This window comes from Zophobas morio, unplaced genomic scaffold, assembly GCF_036711695.1.
Source record: "Zophobas morio isolate AGI-343-1 ecotype UQ-CSIRO unplaced genomic scaffold, CSIRO_AGI_Zmor_V1 ptg000014l, whole genome shotgun sequence".
NCBI classification, from domain to species: Eukaryota; Metazoa; Arthropoda; class Insecta; order Coleoptera; family Tenebrionidae; genus Zophobas; species Zophobas morio.
Genome location: NW_026972119.1, coordinates 12,747,141 through 12,774,107, shown reverse-complemented (window position 1 = coordinate 12,774,107; position 26,967 = coordinate 12,747,141). Strand labels below are relative to the sequence as shown.

General features: G+C 31.8%; 1 protein-coding gene across 2 annotated transcripts in view; it reads left to right on the top strand.

The window, feature by feature from the left end:
- The window catches only part of LOC135128548 (uncharacterized), a 110,804-nt gene that overhangs the window by 452 nt on the left and 83,385 nt on the right, over positions 1–26,967 (top strand). For both annotated transcript variants that reach the window (XM_064055420.1, XM_064055419.1), the window contains exon 2: positions 13,348–13,635. In XM_064055420.1, the coding sequence (XP_063911490.1) occupies positions 13,463–13,635 (173 nt within the window). In that variant the 5' untranslated portion in view covers positions 13,348–13,462. The remainder of the gene's footprint in view (positions 1–13,347; positions 13,636–26,967) is intronic.

Sequence of the window (26,967 nt, the reverse complement as noted above, 5' to 3'; positions counted from 1 at the left end):
TTCAAGGTTTTGATACAGGCGCTGCTGGTATTTTTTTCGCTATCTATTATTGTGGAAAACGTTAATTGCACATTATGTGGAGTTTGAAACTGAGTTAAATGTGAACATTGACCTAATGAATGCCTACATGACGTATCTATAGCCACTTGCATAACATTATCTAGAGTGGGTTTCAAACTTCGAACCTACCTGTGGTTAAAACCACCCTGTTTTAGTGACTAAGCCGGGTTTTATTGTAGCAAAAAACTCATTTATACAAAAAAAGTAATTTATTGCTCTTATCAGACAATGTTACTTATTATGTGTGAGGTGTACCATCACAATATTGTGGATCTATTTTCTTTAGATAAATTTTAATTGCAGAATGTGTACACATTGCGATAATAATGTTTACTAAACATCTTCACGCCAAATTAAAATCAAATTTGAAATTAATAGCCCCGGTTTGAATACATATGACACTTTCAAATATTGGCGATGTTATCACTTATCAGTAGCAACATCACCATTGTGAACAAACCATAGTTGCACCTAATCTAAATTTAAAGCTATTAGCACCCACTGTAATTGAACTCTCGAAAATAGTCCCTCGTTTGAAGGTTGTAAAATTTTATGGGTCTTGTATTTTTAAAAATAACACAAGTTGAGTGTGTACTGCTTCTTGAGCGTGGAGAAATATCCTTTTAACACACAAACTTTTAATACATACATACAATGTTTTAATTATTGCCGCAATCTACAGAATACGTCAAGAAATTGAAATATTTTTGGACCCTTTAAATTTTTCTTAGGAAACGTTGCAGCAGGCTGCTTATCTAAGATAAGATAAAGTGGCCGGTATATATCTCATAAAATCGTTTTTTATCGCATTTTATTGTCGAGTCGTATTTTTAACTTCTTCAAAGACACTCGATTTTTGCGGAAAGCGACGTGGAAAACTACAGACTATATATCTATGTATGAGAATTTCTTTGTTTCGTACGAAATTCACACATTCACCGGTTATAAATCGTGACAATTTAAATATTTTTATGGGGGAGATAAAGACGTGTTCGTATTTTTTTTAACAACACACGACGTGCCTCAGTTTCGCGTGTAAACATAAATTAGAGTTTTTGATGACATGAAGTTTAGTATGTATAGGATATATACAGGTCACTGTTTTCAACTGATTACTTGTACTCGACAAATAAAGATTTTTTTCTGTTGTTTAAACAGGATAATATAAAAAAATACATTTTTTTCAGATTGCGTGTGCTGATTTTATTTGTATTTAATATGGTCTTATTATGGTACCAAGCAATGGGCTATAAAACGTAACAAATATTGTTGTTTTGTTTTGCACCTTATGTTTTCGTGTGTGGGTGCATTTCCTACAATAACAATGGTAAAACTCATTTTACGCTATTCTAAATGGACCGGCTAGATTTGAGTGGAAGCAGAGCAATGAAACAATATTGTTAATTTCACTTGGTAATTTGGAGAATATTGTGATAATTGTGTAACTTTGTGTAAATTTTGACGTATTTATTTTATATTTTTACAACTTTCATTTTGTTTATTAAAAATGAACAAATCATTTCCATGAATGTTTTACAACCCTTAGAAAACGAAAGTGTAGATTTTCGTTTTCGTCTCGCCCTCGTCTGTTTGACGGAAAGTTGTTAAACAGATAATCTCTGAAACTTCAGAATTGATTGCTTAAAGTTGGCTGTAACGTTATTACGATGATGGTAAAAGGCTAACCAGAATTTATCTATTCATCCTTTACGAAAAATTAATAATGTCACTTAAACATTTTTATCTGAGAAGTGCCACTTGGTATAATTATAATTCTTTTAAATTTTGCCAAGACGAAAATTTGTTTATCCTCTCTAAACGTGTCAAAATTAAATTCTGGAATGCTTATTTGTGATCACGAAGTTAAACGATCCGAATAAGTATGTTAGTTGGATTTCTTTGGAACTTTTAATTATAATCACTCCATCGATTGTACAGTTTTAAGATAACGAAAAATGCTATATATCATGATAGCAGTACGAAGGCTTTGTGTAAGAACGTTAACTGCAACAAGGGTATTTAATCGATTCAAATATACTATATGTGATAATGAAATAAAAGTGTCAATCTCCTCAGATGTCAAGGCTGACCAAAATATTTGAAATATGTCGCATAAGTTAATTTAGAAAATAAAACCTTCAAGTGGTATACCAAATCGTGTATTAATTTTTACAAGTATCATTTTCCCCTTGGAAATTAGTGTTGATTTGTTCCTAGTAAAACGGTTAATATATTATTCGTGTCCTCTATTGTTAAGTGAATTTTACTTTCGTAAAAGAGAAATCCAATGACAACAGTTTCATACGTAATAGTGAAATAATAAGTGGTCAAAACCCATTATTTTTAAAGTAAAAACAACAGAAATGTTTTTTTAAACAAGCGAAACAAGACGCTTTTTCCGAGGTTTCACAGCTTGGACAATATGTCTGTCTGTCATCTGTCTGTCGCCAGAGGCAACGGAAGTTCCGATTAAATAGGTTCAGACCGGTTTTTTTTTTGACGAATCTAACCACAATCTTTTTTGTTGTAAATAATATCGTGTAATGTAGCTAAGTAAGTCATTTTAATTTCTATGGATGTGCAAATAGTGCTGTTTAGCGTTTTAATTAACCGTTTTTTAAGTGGACTTATCCTCAATGAAGACAACTTGCAAAAAGTAAAATAGTGATTTGTGTAATAATACGATCGTCCTCTTACATATAATTCTATTATACCGAATCCAGTATCCAATTATATTAAATGCTGTTATACCGACTGAATCCTGTTACAAGTTGTATCAAAGCTTGAAATTCGTCTTTTCTTATCTTGTTATAAGCTGAGACGTGATTTTTATTTAGTGAATTAGTTGCACTCGATAAAAAGAAAAGGTATTGATATTAAATTTGTAACCACTTCCTCTTGGTTGGTTTTTATTTGGCGAGGAAGCGATACTGTGGTAGAGCTACTTTAATGCGGTGTTATTTTTAGCGATTTTTCTCGAAAATAAAAAAATATTTTGACGTTTGAAGTGCATCGGAAATCGGTACTGTACAGTTCGATTAATTAAAATCGGGATTACGGTATTTGCTTATCAAGACCGAATATTGTAGTATTTAGATATCACGATTCGATAGTCCAGGACCGGAATTAGAAGAGAGGAAACGGTTATTTTTTTTATAATTTCAATTCTGTAACAGTTTAACCTTTTCGAGTGTCGTGGAACAAAATAATGCCATGTTTAATAATCTACTTTGTAACAGAGAATGCAATAAGCCACGATTTCTCCGAGAGTAATTGGACCTTCCAAATGGAATACTCATAATGATTTAATAAAGCAGATTATTTCAAGATAATTGTGTTGTACGAGACAACGCAGTGACGACTGTAATGAAAGCATCTCGGCAAACTGGAGGAGATTTAATGAAAGTTATCCAAACAAGATTAAATTACTATATTTAATTATCATTAATTAAAAAGGAAGACAAGCTTCAAGGTAAAAAAACACGAAACGCGTTCACTGCGAACAATGTAACAACACACTTAACATTGTGCTGATAGCTTAGGAAAATAGATGTCTCACTGAGGTTCTACAATCAGAGAATTGGGGCAATAAAGTGACACATCGATATTTACTTAGTTTCAGCTTAGCTTAATGCAGATAGACAGGGCACGAAGTTTTGAAAGAGGATTATTATTCGCTAGTAAAATTTTCTACAATGGTTTTGTTGTGTATTTACTGTCGTTGTTGACACATTTTGTTAAGTCAAATATACTATAGACATATTGATTACAGCACGAATTCGGTAAGTAACTGTCTATATTTTGGAAAAATATTCCGAAAGGAACTTTGTCATTGGGTTTATTAGTAATTGTGAAAGCTCGATTAATATATGTCTTTGTATCAGATACATTAACAATGACAACTGAACCTTGATACCTAATGTCATGAGCCGTCGTCTTTGTAACTCATCACGCTAGTTCACGCCTAAAGGCTCAAACAACGCCCATTATCAACTTTTAAGATAATATAGATTTCGTCAGGAGTTTCTTGAGTTGTGATATATCAATACCATTATTTAAGTTTTAAAGATAGAATACTCTACTCAGAGGCTTCCAGGAGGCTTCAGTCTTAAGCTTCTCTGAACAAAATAAGCCACCAAAGTTTTTTCAGTTATGACTTTTTTCCAGGATTTAAACCATTTGTATTCGTACAATCGTACCATGAAATTGATAAACCCAAAGTTATTAAAAGTTGAATTTGTTCATAAATCCAAGGGATTGTAGGTAACAGAAACTTTTCCGTACTTTGAAAATGTTCTTGTGTCAAATTAACTCAATTTGAATTTTTTACTATGATTTGATTTCTATAATTGCGATTATACGAAAAACGTGTAATATATACTATTAAGATACTTATGTCAATTACGAAATAATTTTGTTGCGATCTTCGATCTGAATATTATCCGCTCGCAGGAAGATTCGCCAACACTACGATTGTCCTATATGTATGTAAATTAAAAAGTGGGTCTTTAATATGTGGTTAATGTGGGGGATAAATTGCAGTTTCCTTTCCATGAAAAAATTACTCATAAAATGTGCTAGCGATAAAAACCCTCCACTTACTGTTAATCGTCTTTTTGCGAGCACATAGGTCGCAGACAACCACCAAATGTGAGCAGATTCATTGCCATCCGCCACATCTGTCATTTAGATTTCCGTCTTGAGTTCAGTTGTTTGTGCTTCAAAGTTTGCAGCACGTCACCTTATTTTTTGACATAACGTATCGTTGTAAATGCAGACATACGTAAAGCACAATCCAGCTTCTTCGAAAAATTATAAAATATAATATTGCGAAGTTTTTATTTTATGATAAAGCCTTTAAGTTAAAAAAAGATAAAACGAGTCACATTGTATGAAAAAAGTGGTCCATTTGACCGGTACAGGTTGCGTTGCTTTTACACTGTTGTAAATAAAATGTTGTTATCTAATTTGGATTTTTTTTTTGGGAAAATCTGGCTTTCCAGCAAGTTTTCAACTTGTCAGAAATTTGTTGAAACGGGCTGATGTTTTTTCTCTACAAAATACAGATGTCTCAATTCCTTAAACCACCTGATTATGAAAAGGGAATATTTTCATGTTTTCTCGATGTTTCGTGATCCCTAGAGTAGGAAAAAGTAGGTATCCGTTGCCGTCTGTCTGTCTGGCGGACTTTTATTAGACAAATTTTCCATCTTTTGATGTTTTATTTTCTTGATTTTTCAATTTTTCGATATTTTAATTATTCCATTTTTAAAAGTTCAGATCTTTTCGGTTTTTTGTTCTTCGATTTCATTATTCGAATTTTTAAATATTAGATCGTTCAGTTTTTTGATGCTTCGATTTCTTGATCTTTCGATTTTTCGACTGCCCGGTTTGAAATTTTTCGGTTTTTATTTTTTCGATTTTTCAGTTTTTCGAACTCTCCGTTTATCGAGATTTCGATGTTTCGATTTTTTGATTGTTCAGTTTTCCAATTTTTTGATTTTCCAATTTTTCGATTTTTTACTTTTTCATTTTTCGATTTTTGCCTAATTTGATTTCTTAATTTTTCGACATTTGGATTTTTCGATTTCCCGATCTTTTGTTATTTCGATTTCTCCATGTTACAGTTTTTAAATTTTTAAATGTTTCGATTTTTTGATTGGTTGGTCCTGCGATTTTTCGAATTTTAAAATTTTTGATTTTCCAATGTTTCGGTTGTTTAAATTTGTACATTTTTCGATTTTCCAGTTCTTCGTAATTTCAGTTTCTCCAATTTTTAAATTTTAAATTGTTCAGTTTATTAATGTTTCAATTTTTTGATGTTCCGATTTTTCGTCGTCTCGGTTTTAGATTTTTCGGATTTTCGGTTTTGCAATTTTTCGATATTCCAGTTTATAACACGTGGTTTATTCCGTAAAAACTTTATTCAACAAAACATAGTATATACACTGCATAGACATAGACTGGTTACACGAGTTCTTAAAAATGGTCACTCCGCGGACGAACAGTCCTGATAACTCGTACACTCGCGAACACCCGGAGCGTTTTTCCACGGCCGGACCTGCGGGACCCCTCGGATACGCCGCTGATACTCAAGCCGACTTACTACTCGATTTGGACCTCCAAGACCCCTCGGATGCAAGGTGATACGCAAATGAGCTGTGAAGTTCGCAGATGGAAAAACTTGCCGAATCTGGCCGCTCGGGTCCTATGTAAAGGCGGCTAGAAATGCGTCGCGTGGGAGTGAAAGGGCGCACCGCCCTCTGGTAAGGGAGCGAGCGAGTACCGGGGTGCTGCGGCAGGGTAGTGGTGGTGCGTGGGCGTGACAGAGGGCGCTAGGGGTACTGATCGCGCTACAGTCTCCCCCTCAGGACCATAGGGTGCGTCCCCGCCTATTGGTCCTGCTGGATCTTTCTGGGGCGGCCTCGTCGTCGCAAGGGTTGTACCGGTGGCACGGGCTGGGTGGCTTCCTGCGTGGGAGGTTGGTACGGAACAAGGTCAGAGGCGTGATAGAGCCCTAGCACTACATCGGGCTGTTGATGGGCGGCGATCTCGTAGCTCGTGGGGCCGTGCCTTCGTAAGACCACGTATGGTCCGTCTTGCTTGGGGGCGAATTTTGACGTGAACCCCTGGGAGGCCTTACTCAATCGGTGTGTTTTGACTAACACCAAATCTCCGGGGGCATAAGCGGTGCTTGTTTTTCGGTGACGGTCCTGGTCGCGTTTTCGCCGGTCTTGCTCGGACTCGATTGGGCGCTCCTCAAGGCCCTCCCCCTGGAGTAGAGCAGCTCCTAGGGCGTAAGCGCTGGCGTCTTCGTCACTAATTTTCTCCAACAGGCTCGCGGTTGTAATAAATTCCTCTACACTCGAGGCGTTGCGGGAGCCGTCGAACCGGGCCGGGCAATGGCTGAAGTGTCTCGTTCCTGAAGGTGGGTGCGGATCGGCTTCTCGGGGCCTCGCGACATCCCTGATGCCGTTTATCAGTTCGTTGAATTGTTCTGCGGACATTTGAATCGTCATCCCGATGTTGGTTCGCGAACTTCTTCGCGTCGGAATCTTCGTTTTTCGCGAAATTGTGGTCGTTTTCGGGCCGCTTCGTTGGGCGTCACTTTTTATAACAGACGCCTTCTTCGTGCCACTAAGTTGGGCGCCACTTTTTATAACACGCAGTCTTCTTCAAATGCCCCACGTTGGGCGCCACTTTTTATAACACGTGGTTTATTCCGTAAAAACTTTATTCAACAAAACATAGTATATACACTGCATAGACATAGACTGGTTACACGAGTTCTTAAAAATGGTCACTCCGCGGACGAACAGTCCTGATAACTCGTACACTCGCGAACACCCGGAGCGTTTTTCCACGGCCGGACCTGCGGGACCCCTCGGATACGCCGCTGATACTCAAGCCGACTTACTACTCGATTTGGACCTCCAAGACCCCTCGGATGCAAGGTGATACGCAAATGAGCTGTGAAGTTCGCAGATGGAAAAACTTGCCGAATCTGGCCGCTCGGGTCCTATGTAAAGGCGGCTAGAAATGCGTCGCGTGGGAGTGAAAGGGCGCACCGCCCTCTGGTAAGGGAGCGAGCGAGTACCGGGGTGCTGCGGCAGGGTAGTGGTGGTGCGTGGGCGTGACAGAGGGCGCTAGGGGTACTGATCGCGCTACAAGTTTCAATTTTTCGATTTTTAATTTTGGATTTTTCATTTTTTCGATCTTTTAATGTTTTAAGTTCCTAACTTTTCAAAGTATTTATTTATCGAGATTTCGATGTTTCAGTTTTTTGTTTGTTCAATTTTCCGAATTTTTGATTCTTCAATTTTTCGATTTATCGATTTTGACCTATTTTGTTTTTTTTTTGGTTTTTTAGATTTTCTAGTCCTATGTTATTTCGATTTTTCCAATTTTTAAATTTTAGGTTGTTCAGTTTTTTAATGTTTCGATTTCTTGATCTTCCGATTTTTCGTCGTCTCTATTTTAGATTTTCCGGTTTTTCAATTTTTCGATGTTCTAGTTTTAGGGTTTTTCAGTTTTTCGAATCTTCAATTTTTCTTCCATTTTTCAATTTTTCGATATTTCAGTTTTGGAATTTTTTGATTTTTCAATTTTTGAAGTTTGGATTTTTAATTTTTTCCATCTTCTGATGTTTTATTTTTTTGATTTTTCAATTTTTCGATATTATAATTTTTCAATTTTTAAAATTTCAGATTTTCGATTGTTCTTCGATTTCATTATTCGAATTTTTAAATATTAGATCGTTTAGTTTTTTGATGTTTCGATTTCTTGATTTCTTGAATTTTTTGGTTTTTCAGTTTTTCGATCGCTCCATTTATGGAGATTTCAGTTTCGATTTTTTGATTGTTCAATTTTCCGATTTTCTGATTTTTCAATTTTTCGATTTATCGATTTTGTTTAAATTTAAATTTTTCATTTTTCGATTTTGGTCTATTTTGAGTTCTTAATTTTTCAACTTTTGTGTTTTTCGATTTCTCGATGTTACAGTTTTTAAATTTTTAAATGTTTCGATTTCTCGATTTTTCGATTTATCGTTTTTTCGATTTTCGAATTTTTGGATGTTTCGATTTTTCAATTTTTCGTCATTTCACTTTTAGAATTTTCCAATTTTTCGATTTTTCAGTTTTTCGATTCTTTAATTTTCCGATTTTCGGAATTTTAAAATTTTTGATTTTACAATGATTTCAGTTTAAATTTGTACATTTTTCGATTTTACAGTTCTTCGATATTTCAGTTTTTCCAATTTTTAAATTAAAAATTGTTCAGTTTATTAATGTTTCGATTTGTTGTTGATCTTCCGATTTTTCGTCGTCTCTGTGTTAAATTTTTTGGATTTTCAATTTTTTGATGTTCCAGTTTTAGGATTTTTGAGTTTTCGAATATTCAATTTTTCTTCAATTTTTCAATTTTTCGATATTTCAGGTTTGGAATTTTTTGAATTTTCGACTTTTCTATTTCACAATTTTTTCTTTTTCGATTTTTAAAGTTTGGTTTTTCATTTTTTTCCATCTTCTGCTGTTTCAATCTCTTGAATTTTAAATTTTTCGACTTTTAATTTTTCAGTTTTTAAAATTTCAGATTTCTTCGATTTTTGTCCTTCGATTTCGGTTATTCGAATTTTTAAATTTTAGATTATTCAGTTTGTTGATGTTTTGACTTCTTGATCTTTTGATTTTGCGATTTCCCGGTTTGAAATTTTTTGGGTTTTAAATTTTTCGATTTTTCAGTTTTTCGATCTCTCCATTTATCGAGATTTCGATGTTTCGATTGTTTGATTGTTCAGTTTTCCAATTTTTTGATTTTTCAATTTTTCGATTTATCGATTTTTTCATTTTAAATTTTTCAATTTTTAACTTTTTCATTTTTCGATCTTGGCCTATTTTGATTTCTTAATTTTTCAACTTTTGTGTTTTTCGATTTCTCGATATTTTGATATTTCGGTTTCTCCATGTTACAGTTTTTAAATTTTTGTTTGTTTCGATTTTTCGATTTCTCGGTATTTCGCTTTTTGGACATTTCGGTTTTTCGATTTTCCAGTTTTTCGATTTCCAATTTTTCGTCATTTCAGTTTTAGAATTTTTCAATTTCTCGATTTTTCAGTTTTTCGATTCAATTTTCCGATTTTTCAACTTTTTTTTATAAATTTTAGACTTTTCAATTTTTCGATTTTCCAATGTTTCGATTGGTCAAAGTAGTACATTTTTCGATTTTCCAGTTCTTCGATATTTCAATTTCGCTATTTTTTAAATTTTAAATTGTTCAGTTTATTAATGTTCCGATTTCTTGATCATCCGATTTTCGTCGTCTCGGTTTTAGATTTTTCGGTATTTCAATTTTTCTATGTTCCAATTTCAATTTTTCGATTTTTAGATATTGGATTTTTTATTTTTTCGATTTTTTGATGTTTTAATTTCTTGATTTTTCAATTTTTCGATATTTTAAATTTTCAATTTTTAAAATTTCAGATTTTTCTATTTTTTGTTCTTCGTTTTCATTTACTCAAATTTTTAAATTTTAGATTGTTCAGTTTTTTGATGTTTCGATTTCTAGATCTTACGATTTTTCGAGTTCTCGGATTTAAATCTGTCGCTTTTTCAATTTTTAAAATCTTATTTTTTGATTTTTCAATTTTGTCGGTTTTTAAATTTTTCGATTTTTTATTTTTTCGATTTCATCGTTTATCGAAATTTCGATGTTTCGATTTTTTGATTGTTCAATTTTCGGATTTTTTTGATTTTGGTCTATTTTGATTTCTTAATTTTTCTACTTTTGGATTTTTCGATTTTTCGATCTTTTAATATTTCGATTTCTTGATCTTACAGTATTTAAATTTTTAAATATTTCGATTTTTCGATTTCTTGGTTTTTTGATTTTTCGACTTTTCGGTTTTTCGATTTTCGAATTTTTGTTTGTTTCGATTTTTCAGTTTTTCAATTCTTCAATTTTTCGATTTTTTGATTTGTCAGTTCTTCGACATTTCATTTTTCAATTTTTGGAATTTTTAAATTTTTGATTTTCCAATGTTTCGATTGTTTAAATTTGTACATTTTCGGTTTCCCAGTTTTCGATATTTCTGTTTTTCAATTTTTGGAATTTTTAAATTTTAGATTTTCCAATGTTGGGATTGTTTAAATTTGTCCATTTTTCGATTTTCCAGGTCTTTGATATTTCATCTTCTCGAATTTTTTAATTTTAATTCTTCAGTTTATTAATGTTTCGGTTTCTTGATGTTCTGAATTTTCGTCGTCTCGGTATTTTAATTTTTCAATTTTTGAAATTTCAGATTTTTCGATTTTTTGCTCTTCGATTTCATTTATGTATTTGAATTTTTAAATTTTAGGTTTTTAGGTTTTTTGATGTTTCGAATTCTTGATCTTTATTGATTTTTTTATTTAAATTTTTTCAATTTTAGACTTTTCCATTTTTTGATTTTGGCGTATTTTGATTTCTTAATTTCTCGACTTTTAGATGTTTCGATGTCTAGGTCTTTCGTTTTTCCAATTTTGGGATATTTCGATTTTTATATTTTTCACTTTTTCGATATTTCAGTTTTGGGAGTTTTCGATTTTTTGACTCTTCAATTTTTCGACTTTTCGTTTGATTTTTCACTTTTTAAATAAATGATCTTTAAATATTAGGTTTTTCAATTTTTCAATTTTTGATGTTTGGATTCTTCAATTTTTCGGTATTTTAATTTTTCAGTTTTTTAAATCTTACATTTTTTGTTTTTCCAGGTTTTCGATATTTCAATTTTTCTAATTTTTAAATTTTAGATTGTACAATGTTTCGATTTCTGGATCTTTTGATTTTTTGTTGCCTCTGTTTTAGATTTTTCGGATTTTCAATTTTTCGATGTTTCAGTTTTAGGATTTTTCATTTTTTCGATCTTTTGATGTTTTAATTTCTTCATTTCTCAATTTTTCGATATTTTAATTTTTCAGTTTTTAAAATTTTAGATTTTTCGATTTTTTGTTCTTCCATTTTTTGTTTTTCGATATTTCAATTAATCGATTTTTTGAATTTTAGATCGTTCAGTTTTTCGATGTTTCGATTTGTTGATCTTTTGATTTTTCGACTCCTTGGTTTTAAATTTTTCGCTTTTTCAATTTTCAAAATGTTTGATTTTTCGGTTTTTCAGTTTTTCGGTTTTTAAATTTTTCGATTTTTCAGTTTTTTTATTTCTTCATTTATCGAGATTTCGATGTTTCGATTTTTGATTGTTCAATTATCCAATTTTTTTAATTTTCAGTTTTTCGATTTTTCAATTTTTGTAATTTTTATAAATTTTTGATTCTCCAATTTTTCGATTGTTTAAATTTGTACATTTCGATTTTACGATTTTTTGATGTTTCGATTTCTTGACATCTCGGCTTTTTTGAAATTTTTCAACTTCCATGTTTAGTTCTCTCGATTTTTCAAGTTTTCGATTTCTCAATCTTTCGATAAAATTGAAATTTGGGAACTTTTCAATTTCTGGATTTTTCAATTTGTGGATATTAATAAAAAAAATTACACCCACAAAATCTTGGAATTTATTGACCAGCTGAAGAATCGCAGACTTGATATTTTCAGCATGACGGTGCAACAGCTCATAGAGCTCAAACAAGTTTGAACTTTCTAAGGCAATTTTATGATTTGACACCTTTAAGTTATTTCTGTTGAAGACCTAAAAGTGAGAATCATACAAAAAAAATCTCTAATATTTGAGAATATGAAACGCCGAATTAATTTATGTACCGAAAGTGGGGATGGATATTTGCAGCAATTATTGTAAATTCAGTTACATATGTTGCTTGTCATAAATAAATCATTTTAAATCCAACAAGGGTTTAATTCTTGTTGACATAACATAACGTAGCTTTCTAAGTTAACTTTTTCACATTCAGGTTGTGTTGTAAAATTGCGAATTCATCACAATAATGCACATTTTTAACAACAATAAACAACAAATGCTAAATTCATTGTATCGGGCACCATTTTTTCCACGACTATTGATGAATGTTTAAATTTGTATTTTAAAAATGTATAAGTGATAAAGTTGGTTGAACAATGAAAGTTGTTTATCAATTGCATTGCATTGCATTGACGTAGTGTGTTGTTTGGGATTTATTAACGCTCAAGTGGCACAAATTATTCCATGATTAGAAGGTTGGTATCTGTTAAAATCCATCACTGCGACATAAATAATTCTTCAATAATTTTCCATTTTTAGCTCGATCGCACCTTTCTTTAGATGTTTTTCGCTGCGCTGATAAATTAGATTAAATTTTGTAAGAAACGGTATTTGGAAGCCCATGTTGTTTGAAAGTTATTTGGTTGTACTTGTTTCATAAAGTCAGTATTGAAAAATCGCATCTCGTAAAGTTTGGCTTGAGAATTTTAATAACATTGTGTTGAAATACCTGGCTTGGAAATTCTGCGATGCCGGTTTAGAGGTAATTTTTAAATATGGGAGAGGTTTTAGCTGCTTCAGTGGGTAGCCAATGACACTTGATCATCTGTATTTATTCCACTGATTAAGTTGTAATACACTCTGTGAGAATTTTCATTCTACGGAATAAGTACGCTTATGTCATCTAATGACAGGAACTGTCGCTTTAAGCACAATTTTTTAAAAAATCGTTACTGAAGCTCTGCGAAAAAATAAAATATGCAAAAATCTGTCAGCAACCAAGAGCCACAAAAATGATGGAGTGTTTTTAGGTTTGCCGTATTTTATTTGTACGCCCGTTTTTTCGACTCCTCGCCTCACGTTTGATTCTTCTCTTTCAGTCCATGATGAGGCACGAGTGAAGCCGGAAGTTGCATTTGTCCGAGCCGCACTTCTATATAAAGCGATCGTTTGATATCGCTCTTTCGGAAACGATGTCTTGAGCGCTGGTTCTGCATGACAAACGGACGAGGCGCCGGTATGGCGTCGTTCATGACGAAAAAGAAGAAGTACAAATTCCAAGTGGGTCTATGTCTGGAAGAACTGCTGGAAGTGCCTTTCGTTTCTGCCGTCCTATTCGCCAAAATCCGGCTTCTAGACGGGGGAAATTTTCAAGATCACAGCAGCAGGTGAGTTCATCATTTGAAAATAGAGCAATTAGCAGCATCGTTCGATATTGGCAGTGGGAGGACAGAAATAAATGCCTTAACAATCTGAATGAATCTTGCCCTTCAACCTTTAGCGGCGCGTATTTTTGTTCTGGAATTTTAAAGAGACGTGATCTAACTTGGGAAGCGGGAATTAGTTTTGTACGGAGGATTGTCGATCATAAAGCGGGGTATTTACATAACGTTTGCGTATTTACAGTTCCACGGAAGCTCGTCCCGGCTAATAACGAGCACTTTTCCTACATGCGGAGTACATAAACCTGATGATGGCGTACTCAAAGTTTAGCACGACGTAATGAATTCATTAAAGCTTAGTTCATGTCGTCTCTGGTAAAAAACACGAAACGTAATTACGTCTTCTGAAAGGATTTTGGGAGCAGTTTACGTCAACAAGATTCACTTTCGTTCATTGTTGTTTATTATTATTTTATGGAAGAGAGAAAGGAAGTGTGACTTTCTTGTAATTAAGTTACTTTCAAAACCCAATAGTGTTCCAGTTTCCGCTCCAACAATACTCGCTGGACAGACATTTTGATGATATGGTGGGCAGTTTAGAAAGTCACTTTGAAAAAGAAATACGTAATTCATGAGATTCGTTTAAAGTTCAAATTATTGTTTTTTCGAGATTGCAACAACATAAACAGTATTGTGTTTAAGGTTCAGAAATCATCAAAGCGAATTAATCTCGTACCTACCTTTGTTGTATGTCTAATCATCGCTGTGGAAATAATTAAAATTAATTGCAATAATGTTTACCATCATTTCGTTGCTTGCTTTATAAGCTTGAGTTCGCGTTTTTTGTTGTAAGAAAAATAAATTGAGCAGAACGATAATATTTTTGTTATTATGGGCGAAATGTACTGAAATTAAGCATTTCATTGTGGAAACAGTTACGCAAAAATGGAAGAATTACATTCAAGAATCCAAATATGCGATAAGTTTTCAAATACTGCCCACATTGCGTATTCTATAAATGACAAATTTTGGTACGAATCCTTGGTGTGTTTCTGTTACGTAATTATTCATTTTTAGTGCCAACCCTAATTTATGAGTTACGGTGTGGTCGACGGTTTGATCAGAAATTAATAATCCGTCCCGGAGGGTATTTAACTCCCATACATTTTTATTGCCTACTTATCATACTTTGGCATTTTTTTACCACATTTCACTTTAGTATTGGATTTGTTGAGAACGTTTACTTTCTATAGAGACTGGTAGCCCGCATTATCCATCATACTAACACCCAAAATATTTATTCGTTCACATTATGAAATTAGTGTTTAAGGTTTTCCTTTTTTTTATGATAAAATGATATTAAAATAGATGCATCAAACTGCATGTTCTAATTCCCTGAAAACAGTTCAATCAACCAAAAAAATGTGACGCAGAAATATCGTGAAAAAAACACCATTGTCTTTCTTCTATTTTTCCCTCTTTTTTGTATGGTAAACAACATAGAATCGCTTGAAAATCCTCACACTGACAAACTAACTTATTCTAAAGGCCCCTATCATATTAAATATTTATTAGTAGTACAATTTATTTAAATAATAATGTATATCAAAATTAAATCCTAAAGTGGTTATTAGCGTTTTCGGCTGATTTTTCTAATTTATGATGACGAATTCGATTTTATACAAGTCGTCCGGAAGAATGAATGCTATTGCGTCGATTATATTAAAAACTTGTAGATTTGAAGCTATACCGGGTGTCTGGAAAATGGCGGATTAAATCTTCAGTACGTTATGTTTCGGGAGTCAAAAAAACAATAAAAATAAAAAGATTACGAAAAAAATCGTAATTTTATAAAAATAAAATTGGCAACACTGCACGCACCTAATGCGTGAATACATCCGACTTACTTTCTAATTTTTTAGTAACGATGGTGACTGAAATCCACATTTTATTTTTTTTTAGGACAATAACAATAACAACCAGTAGTCATTAATCATTGTGCATTATTAATGAAATAAGCTGTTATTTTTCAGTAACAAATAAACCAAAAAAATATTTAATAAGACATTTATAAATTCTAAACAAAAGCAAAAACAACAAAAGAAAAATCCAACTCGCCATGTTTCCAAATTTTGATCATTTTTGATCATCAGTACTTGCTAAGATAAAACTGATTTTGGTAAATGACATACCCTCTAAGAAAAGAGAGGGTGGGTGGGCGGGGATAGTACCTGCTAAAAAAAGACAGATTTTGGCAAATGAGAAAAACCTCTAAGAAAAGAGAGGGCGGGTGGGCGGGGTTAGTTTTTTTTAACACACAACCGATTTTGGCAAAGGAGATACCCTCTAAGGAAAAAGAGGGCGGGTGGGTGGGCGGGGATAGTACCAGCTAAGATAACACTGATTTTAGCAAATGACGTATCCTGTAAGAACTTTAATTAAATTATTATAAAAAAGGACACTAGAGACTCTAAAGCACTTTGAAATTCTTTCCAAACAGGAATCCCTACAACCTCAAGATTGTTTTAAATAAAAAAAAAAAAAAAAATTGGGTGACCAAATTAACTCAAAAACAGATCAGTTAAAAAAAACCCAAACACTACGGCACTAGTGTAATGTTGCTCTATATAATAATTTTGATTTTTTTTTTTTAAACTGAACACAAACTCATAAGCAAAAACCCTATTTTATTGTTAATAAAATTTTAAGTTTTTTTTCCAAAAATCTGGGGCCTGGGGTAAGAACTCAACACGGATTTATACACCACAAGTGCAGCGGTGTTATTTTATAAAATTCAGACAACATTTATTCGGTAAAATTTTGTGATGGGGTCATGAATGTTTTCGGAGGGGACAAACGCACGAATTTTGATTAACATTTTAACATGCTTACTATAACCTTAAAATATCTTCAAAGGATTCTGCTTTGCAGAGAATTAATGTGTAATAAATTGTTAATATGCAGAAAAACATGAAAATTAAAAAACAGCATAAAAACACTAAAATAACCGGGAACGTGTTTCATCACTTGAACAGACACAAACGTTATATCAATCTTTATGTATACATTTCATTCCGACTTTTCGTCTTGTGTCATTTTCAAATTGTCAACATTTGTCTTTTTTTTCGATTACTCACTGGATCAGGTTGATTTGTTAATAAAAAACAATTGGTCGAAAGTTGTTTCGACAGAACTTACCTTGCTCCTAAAGTACAGTGAAATATATCCAGATTCTCGAGTGTTTATTTATCTTAATACATCGAAAGAATGTCACGTAGAAATTAGTTTGATTTGAATGAATTCACAGTCGAACAAAATGATCTGAATATTATATTCTCCGAGGTCTCGACTTGCCGCTGTGCCACGGATTCGTGCACTACAAATATAGGAGTATATTTTTATATTAACATTAAAATTATTTAAAAATACAATTAAATGAAATGACGTCATCAAATTGTTGGTGGGGATGATTATCCAACTTTTGGGTAGTATTTAACCATCTACATCATATTTCTAATATACGTACAAAATTTGACAACAATCGGTCCAGCAGTTTCGGAGATTACTTGTCTAATAAAAATGAATACAGAAACCAGACCAATATATGGATACAGACAGACAGACAGAGAGACGGAAACGGGAGACTACTTTTTTCGTACTGTAGGGGTCATGAAACATCAAGAAAACATAAGTGTGGCACTTCGTCCGATGGACTCGATTACTATACTTCCTTAGCTTACGCTCGGGAAGTAATTACTACTTTACATCTAAAATCTACCCGTAATAAATTTATTAAATAAAGATTGGTTATTGTTAAAAAATCACTCTACTGTTTGGTATAAATATTATTATTCAAAATGTTGTCCTTTCGAATTAAACCAGGAAATTTTGATTTTTGTCCACTTTATTCTACCTAAGTGTCTAGGGATTATGGAAACCCGCAGTGAGGAGGCGGCCCACTAGCAACCCCCAACACAATCGGTTAGCCGGATACGCAACATATCTACTACAAAAAATAAAAAAATTACGAAATGAAAATTGAATTAAAAAATTATGTAAAATTGTATTCAAATCTAATTTAAGAGATTCCAAATGTCATTTTTCAAATGTTTCGAATTTTCAGTTTTACAATGTTTTTTGCTTGCATTTTTGTTTTTCGAGTTTTCAAAAAATACTATCATTATCGAATTTCTCTCAATATGGCCTTTATATTATATTTATATTAAGGCTAGTTTTTTGTGGTGGGGATTTTTTTAAATTTTGAGAATTGAACTGAAAATATAGTACTTAAGTTTTCATTCGTTGGGAGACGTAGGGGCGGAGCCTAATTGCAAAATCCATATTTTCTTACAAAAATTTACCATTTTAAACGTGTCATAAGTTTATAAGAATAAAAAAAATTCATCACAATTGAGATGGGGTGGGTGGGCGGGCTTTTATATTTTCGTTTTTTTTTTCTTAATATACATTCTATTCTTTGAACAACACGATACTCAAAAACATGTTTTTAATTTCTTGTAAAGAAATAGCAAAGAGTGCGGATGTTCTAAGTTGGGGACATACAAAGAAGAAAAATAAACGAACTTGCCATAAAAATTATAAAAGTACAGTATAATCTCACTAATCCAGCACTATTTAAAAGCGGAGGGTGCCGGATTATTGGAATGTTCGGATTACTGGATTATAGTGAAAAAGTCATAGGTAAGGAATAAAATAAAGCATTTCATAGAGGGAATAAATGTATGTAATGTATTAAAGGAGGTGTAGAGGGGCGAGGGAGGCGTGGGCGGAGGGTGCCGGATTATTGGACGTGCCGATCTATCGAAGTGCCGGATTAGTGAGATTATGCTGTATATATATTTGCATATCAACGGAAAAGAATTGAATTTTATTCACATTCTTAAAAAACCAATTGCAGTTAAAACTGCAGTGCATATATTAATTAACAAGAGAAAAATATTAAATCTCTATTTTTTTCTTAATAAAAACTTAATAATAATCAATAATATCGTGTCTGCCTACTCCACTTTTTTTTATTTGCCAACAGAATAATTAATAATAAAGAAAAGTATTAAATTCCTTAAATATACAGGGTTATACTTGACGCAAGCATTTAGTGCGTTTGTGGTTTCACACCAATTTAACTTCCATTATAATTCAGTCACAGCCAGATGTCTTAAACCCGCTTACTGATAACCTACCTGTAAAGACCTTTTCTGGTAAAAGCACAGGGCAGTACTGTCCCAGCCGTCCGTGACACGTGGCATGGTTTGCATTTGCTAAGTTTTATGAAGGGTCGGCTGTAAAGTACTTTAAACGTCAAAGTCATAAACGCACTAAATGTTGGCGTCTAGTATATAATAAAATAATGCACAAAATTCATAAAAAACGCAGCAATTGTTTTTGAAAAAAATGCAAAACACGTTAAAAAATTGTACGTCAAATTTGTTAAAGTTATGACGTCATTAATGATTTTTTTAAATAGGAAGCTATAATCTTGATTTCAAAAAATTGAGATTGTCGTCACAATGTCTCATGAAGCTTTCACCAAATTCCAATCGTCTGTCAGGATCATCTTCTGATGGTTCATGGATGAGTTGAACTTTATATGGATGCAGTTTCTCTTTTTTTAAAAGCTTTACCACAAACGACTGGCTAACATTGTCTTGTAAAGCCATTTCCGTCGTTGTTACATGGGGGTTGGCTCCCAATTATAACAAGATGTTCAACTTGGTGTTATTCTTTATTTGTTGTCTTCCACATCTTGGAACATCCCTCACGTTGCCTGTTTGATTAAATTTGGCAACAATTCTACTAACTGTGCTTCTAGCGATTGGAGGTGGTTGAAAATGTACTTCGTTGAACAAAGCACACACTTCTTGGTGGTTTCGGAGCCTATGGCTATAACCTACCATCATTAGGATTTCAATACGATATTTGTTTACAAGTCCTACAAATTCTACTTAAGAAACTGACAAAAGCGACTCTCTTTGACAGATTTTTGTTTTAATTTTTAGTTATTTGGATTTCGTTTTGTTCATATCATGTTTATTTCGTTTGTTATTAATTTCCTCCATTTTTTTATGCAACCCCTACATCAAGCTACATTTTCATATGTAGAAAAAAGAGCTTTATTAAATAATCCGATGAAAATTATAGTGTCTTATTTAAAAAAATTATTGATGACGTTATAACTTTCACAAATTTGACGTAAAGTTTTTTTGACAAATGTCAAAAGAAGGAGAGTAAAATGCTGTGTTTTTTATGAATTTTGTGCATTACTTTAGGATAATCCTGTATATTAACCTAAGTTTAGTTCTGCGTTGAAGGTCTATTGTTGGCAACCTGTCATAAATTATTATCAATACTCTTCAATATCAACTTACGATGGTTTTACAACCCATGTCCCCTATTGTCTGTCCCTTTTATTCATCATAGCTCAGGTAGACTGTAGGAAGAATTGCTGGTTGCATTCACGGCACTTGAACCAGCATTCAGCCGTTTTTGCCCCTTGTTCTAAATAAAAAACTGGCTTTTCCTCATTCCTACATTTTTCTACCACTTGTAAATAATCACATCCCCGTTTTCGCAGTCTTCCTGACTCCATTATTCGCAGGCTTATTTATTATTTTGTAAAAAATTCCCCGATATTTGTCAAAAGTGGCCGCAACTGTCTTCCCTCAATCAAAGCGATAATCCTGGCCAAATTCATCGTTTTCAATATTTGATGTTTATTTCAGTTTTGCTGTCAGGATTGTCGTCAAGTTCCGGATTTAAATTCACGGCTTCTGTTGCTTTGTCACAGTCATTGTCGTTCGTAATAAAATGTTGCAAGATTTTTGTGCAAAACCACATTCAACACTGAACGGTCTCCACGTGTCGAAATTAAATTAAGCAACGAAGCGAACGTTTCAAGCACAAACGTAAAAGCGATCGTTACTGTTTGAGATATTTTCGTTAAACGTTACCTCACTGTTAATATTATTAAAGGTTTCGACGAAAGGAAATACTGATTTAGTTTCAGGTCAGGTTTGTGTAGTTTTCTGTCTAAATTATAAAAATGTTGGTAAAAGCAGTTTGATTAAAGTGCTTTTTTGATGTACCGATTTCCCCATTTTTCAATTTTTCGATTTTATTTTCTGAAATGTTACTAATGTGAATGAAACTTAAGTACTAGTAGTAGTAGTAGTAGTAAAGATTTTATAAGGTCCATTATTATCATATGAGTTCAAGTTTGAAAAACGAACCACTTGCGGCGAGTTTTTACAGAGAACGAGTGTGACAATGATCTAATTTTATTTCAAGTGTCACAGAGATTAGATATATCTTTTTTTTAACTTTCGCACTTTTATTAATTAAATTTTAAGATTTATTTCACATTTACGTTTAAATTTCGAACCGCCATAGCCAGTTTACAGTTTATTTATATCCCTTTTAGCATTATTGATACAATTATCGAAAAAAATTTCAAAGCTCTTGAAATATTTATTGAGCACACTATATATAAAGGTCATTATGTATATTATTATTAATCAATATTTTGGCAAAAGTACATTCAGGTCAAAAATGTGCACACTTTTAAAAAACCGTGTTTTCCATACACTATTTCGTGCGACTACCTTTCCAACCTTTGCAAGATTTGGCCGGAGTTTCGAAATACCAGCATGCACTGCTCTCAAAAGGAACGTGACCCGGCACAGTTTCACCCGGAATCTGAGATTCTTTTTCTATTAAATTCGCAATCAAATAAAGTTATAACTTTCGTTCCCATTTGAATTTTCCGTGTATATAAGTTCGAATCGGCGAAAATCCAAATCAAATATCAGACGACTGTCTGTGACGTAAGATTCGCATTGTGTGGTCAATTCCTTGTCGGAAACGAATTGGCGTGCTCGTGAAGCGTTTCCTCCAACTTTTTAACTCCGAATGCATGCACTTGAACATTGGTATCTTCATTTTTTGATCTCGAGTGCAGCCGTTAAATCTATTGATTTTGTTCTCATGCGACGAAAGCATGCGTGGTTTTTATTATTTTTATAAAAGAGGAGGTTTTAGACATTGATTAAATTGTCACTAGAAGATTGTGCAGACACACATTTCAGCAAAAAATATTTACGGTTTTTTTTTAATTGAGAAGTTTTTAGTCAAAATGCAAAAGCAGTGTGTAGACTACAGATAAGTCGCAAATATTTTTTTAGGAACTGGCAAAAGTAACGCTTCACGGACTGTCGGTCAAGTCAAAATTTTTCATGCCATGTCGAGCGAAAAGTGATTATTAACTATTTATCAATATAATGTTAATAATCGAAATTCATTTGTCCATCCCCACCAAAATTTTGGTCTGAATTCTTTAATTTTTCATTTTTTGTTTCGTTAGACTTACAAATTAGTCGCAACAAATGTTAAAAATAAAAACAAATACGTGATTGATTCACATTTAAATAAATTTAAATAAATGATTGTAGATGTCAGATTCAATAATTTTAATTTCATTATCCTGTTTGTTCACGTTTTTGTTAAAATACTACAAATATTTTGACGAAAGTGGGGACAGAAGGCCAGAATAATTTTTTCGCAAACTCGTAAAATACAAATATCCATAAAAAAGTTGTTGTTTGCCACAGATATTCGTGATACCATATAAACATTAAACAATCGACAACTTCGGTTTCATTTTAACTGCGCTATTATCAGCTGTCGCAAAACTTGAGAAACTACAAATATTCGTTGACGTCATTGTCGTGTATTTCGCATTCCTCTATATTCCTTTTGCTTACATTCAGCAAGCTGTATTTACATTTGTCGTATTGTTGTAAAGGAAGAATTCACAACAACCGTACCAACGATATTAGATTTTTTATTTGTCCGACACCGTAATATTAAATGTAAACGGGATCCGCGGCGTTTTTTTAAAATCGACTATTGAATAGCCCCATATAACGCAATTCCTTAATTAAAAACAGTTTTTTCAATAATTAATAATAATACATATATACGGTTTCATAGACCACGAGTGTAGGAGTATGTTATTTTATAAAACTTAAATAGCATTTACTATGTAACATTTTGGGCGACGTCATTACATTGGTGGTGGGGATGATGCAGCAAATTTTAGTTAGCCTTTTACCTTATAAAAATTTGTTTATCTCTCTAATAAAAATCGACAGACGGAAACGGAAGACCCATTTTTTCATACTCTAGATTGTTGGTACACCCTGTACAAACAGGAAATAGTGGTTATAATGAAACTTGCAAATTTATTCTGCAATCGTTTCCGTGTCTTCTGACGGTACTCATACAAACTTTCTCTTAAAAAAATGCTTAGTGATAAAGAAAACAACAATAATGACTTTAGTCGATGCTTTAGCTTGATTGAAGAACTTATCCATTATTTTATTTATGTTTTCCACGCTTACTAAATATCGAAATGAAATCCAAGAAATTTTAGATGATTGTCGGTTGTGTAGGAGATTGTTGTGTTTTATAGCTTCTTATGACGAACTTATTTCTTATGAAACAATTTTCATTTTATTTTCTCCTTTACCATTTTCTATAAATGAGACGAACAATTTGGACTTTATTACTTCATTTGAAAACATTGTTGCTTATTTATAAATTTCTTTTATTCACCACACTTTGTTTTATTTTACTTTCCGACTGTAAGCTAGAATTCGAAAGAGTAGGTCCCTGTTTCATGCCTATTGAATGTTTAAACTTCAAGAATTGTAGACATTGTTCCACAATATTGTCATAAATTAGGTACATTTAAGATAAGAAATGTGGGTTGACCCGAGAACAGAAGTATTTTAATCAGGTCCATTGCACGACTGACTACTTGCAAGTTTTCTTGACGTTTCATGACACATACAGTACGAACAAATAGGTCTGTCGTTTACTTATGTCTGTCTGTCTCTCTGTCCTCTTCATTTTAAAATTTAACTTTGAAATTGCAAATTCGGATGCTTTGAAATATTGCAAACGAGATTTTTGGGAAAAAAATGAAAATTATATAACAATTTTTCGATTTTTCGATTGATCGATCTCTAAGTTTTTCGATTATTTTTTAATTTTGAGATTTTTGAGTTTTTGGTTCATCATTTTTCCGATTTTTTTTAAATTTTCGTTTTCTTGACTTTTTATTTATCTACATATTTCTCAATTTTTCGTTTTTGGCTGTTCTAAATTTTCGATTTCTCCAATAATCGATTTTGGATTTCTCGCTTTTTGATTTTTCGTTTTTTAGATTTATCGATTTTTTTATTTTTCCATTTCTTGATTTCACGGCTTTCCGATGTTTCGATTGTTCGCGGTCTCGATTTCTAGATTTTTCAGTTTTAAAGTTTTCGATTTTTTAATTGTTCGATTTTTAAAAGTTCCGATATTTCGACTTTTCGATGTCTCGATCTTTCAATTTTTCGATTCCTAATTTTTCGGCTATTTTTCCATTTTATCAGTTTCTGGATGTCTCGATTTTGGTATTATTTAACATTTCAATTCTTAAATTTTTTCAATTTTTAGATTCAAATTCTCGTCTTTCTTCCTTTTTAATCTTTCGATGTTTTGATAATTCGATTTTAGATTTTTCGGTTTTTTAATTTTTCAATTTTTCGTTTTTGGTTTATTAATTTGTCGATTTCTAAAATATTTGATTTTTCGACATCTCGATTTCTCAATCTTTCAATTTTTCGATTTTTTAATTTTTCTTAGATTTTTCAGTTTTGGGTTTTTTCAATAATTTTTCGAATTTTTTAATTGTTGGATTCTTAAATTTTTGGATTTTTTAGATTTTAGAATTTTCGATTTCTCGATTTTTTTATTTTTGGATGTTTCGATTTCTGGATTTTTCAATTGTTGGATTTTTAAATTATTGGAATTTTTAAATATCAAAATTTGCAATTTTTCGATTTTTTGATGTTTTAATTTTTACATTTGTCAGTTTTTTTGGTTTTCCCGTTTTTTTGATTTTTCGATAAAAAAAAGATTTTTCGTCTTTCCATTTCTCGATCTTTCAATTTTTGTAGTCCTTAATTTTTCTTCAATTTTTCAGTTTTTCTGTTTTTCGATTTATTCATTTATCAGTTTCTCCGTATTTGGGTTTTGAGATTTTTTTAACATTTCGATCCTCAAATTTTTTGATTTTTAGTTTCGATTTCTCGATTTTTTTTCTTTTTCAATTTTTCGATACATACGTATTTCGATTTTTCGATTTTTTGATGTTTCGATTTGTCGATTTTTTGGTTCATCAGTTACACGATTTTTCTGTCTTTCGATTTCCCGATATTTAAATTTTTCGACTTCTCGGTTTTATACTTTTCGGTTTTAAAATTTTTCGATTTTTCTGGTTTTTGGTTCATCAGTTTTTTCGATTTTTAAAATTTTCGATTTTTCGACTTCCCGATTTCTCGATTTTTTTAATTAGTGGATTTTAAATTGTTGGATTTTTTAGATTTTAGAGTTTTTAATTTCTTAATTTTTTTGATTTTTTGATGTTTCGATTTCTCGATCGATTTTTTAATTTTTTTCCGATTTTTCAGTTTTCCGATTTTTCAGTTTTGGGTTTTTTCAACATGTCGATTCATAAATTTTTCAATTGATCGTTTCGATTTCTTGATTTTTCCATTTTCAATTTTTCGATTTTTCAGTTCCACTTTTTAGATTTCTCAGAATTTTCAATTATCAATAAATTTTTCGAATTTTCGAAGTTTAGATTTTTCAATTTTTTGATGAAAAGTCCTATTTTTCGATCTTCTCGTTCAGAGATTTTGCGTTTTTACAACTTTTCGAATTTCAGACATTTTGATTTTTCGATATTTCAGTTTGATTTTTACATTTTTCGATTTTTCTTGTTTTTGGTTCATCAGTTTTTCGATTTTTAAAATTTTCGATTTTTCGACTTCCCGATTTCTCGATTTTTTTAATTAGTGTATTCTTAAATTGTTGGATTTTTTAGATTTTAGAATTTTCAATGTCTCAATTTTTTGATTTTTTGATGTTTCGATTTCTCGATCGATTTTTTAATTTTTTTCCGATTTTTCAGTTTTGGGTTTTTCAACATGTCGATTCATAAATTTTTGAATTGATCGTTTCGGTTTCTCGATTTTTCCATTTTCAATTTTTCAATTTTTCGATTTATCCACGTATCAGTTTCTCCATATTTAGGTTTTGAGATTTTTTTTAAATTTCGTTCCTCAAATTTTTGATTTTTAGTTTCGATTTCTCGATTTTTTTCTTTTTCAATTTTTCGATACACACATATTTCGATTTCTCGATCTTTAGATTTTTCGACTTCTCGATTTTACACTTTTCGGTTTTAAAATTTTTCGATTTTTCTGGTTTTTGGTAAATCAGTTTTTTCGATTTTTAAAATTTTCGATTTTTCGACTTCCCGATTTCTCGATTTTTTAATTAGTGGATTTTAAATTGTTGGATTTTTTTAAATTATAGAATTTTCCATTTCTCAATTTTTTTGATTTTTTGAGATATCGATTTCTCGATCGATTTTTTAATTTGTTTCCGATTTTTCAGTTTTGGGTTTTTTTAACATGTCGATTCATAAATTTTTCAATTGATCGTTTCGATTTCTTGATTTTTCCATTTTCAATTTTTCAGTTCCACTTTTTAGATTTCTCAGAATTTTGAATTATCAATAAATTTTTCGAATTTTCGAAGTTTAGATTTTTCAATTTTTTGATGAAAAGTCCTATTTTTCGATCTTCTCGTTTATAGATTTTGCGTTTTTACAACTTTTCGAATTTCAGACATTTTGATTTTTCGATATTTCAGTTTGATTTTTACATTTTTCGATTTTTTAAATCTTAAATTTTCCAATTTTATCCCGATTTCTCGATTGTTGGATATTCCAACTTTCCGATTTGGAGGTTTTTCCATTTATCAATCTTTCAAGTTTTCGATGTTGGGACTTTTCAATTTTTCGATTTTTGGATATTTCAATTTTCCGATTTTTAGGTTTTTCGATTTATCGATTTTTCAATTTTTCGATGTTTAGAATTTTTCGAATCCCAAATGTTTCGAGAATATTTATAGATTTATATTAGTTATTTTTTAATTTTTAATACTTGATTTTTCAATTTTTCAATTTTTTGATCTTTCGATTTTTCAGTTTTCCGATTTTTCAGTTTTGGGTTTTTTCAACATGTTGATTCATACATTTTTCAATTGATCTTTTCGATTTCCCGGTTTTTCCCTTTTCAATTTTTCGATTTTTCAGTTCAGTTTTTAGATTTTTCCGAATTTTGATTTATCAATAAATTTTTCGAAGTTTAGATTTTTCAATTTTTTGATGAAAAGTTCTATTTTTCGATCTTCTCGTTTAAATAT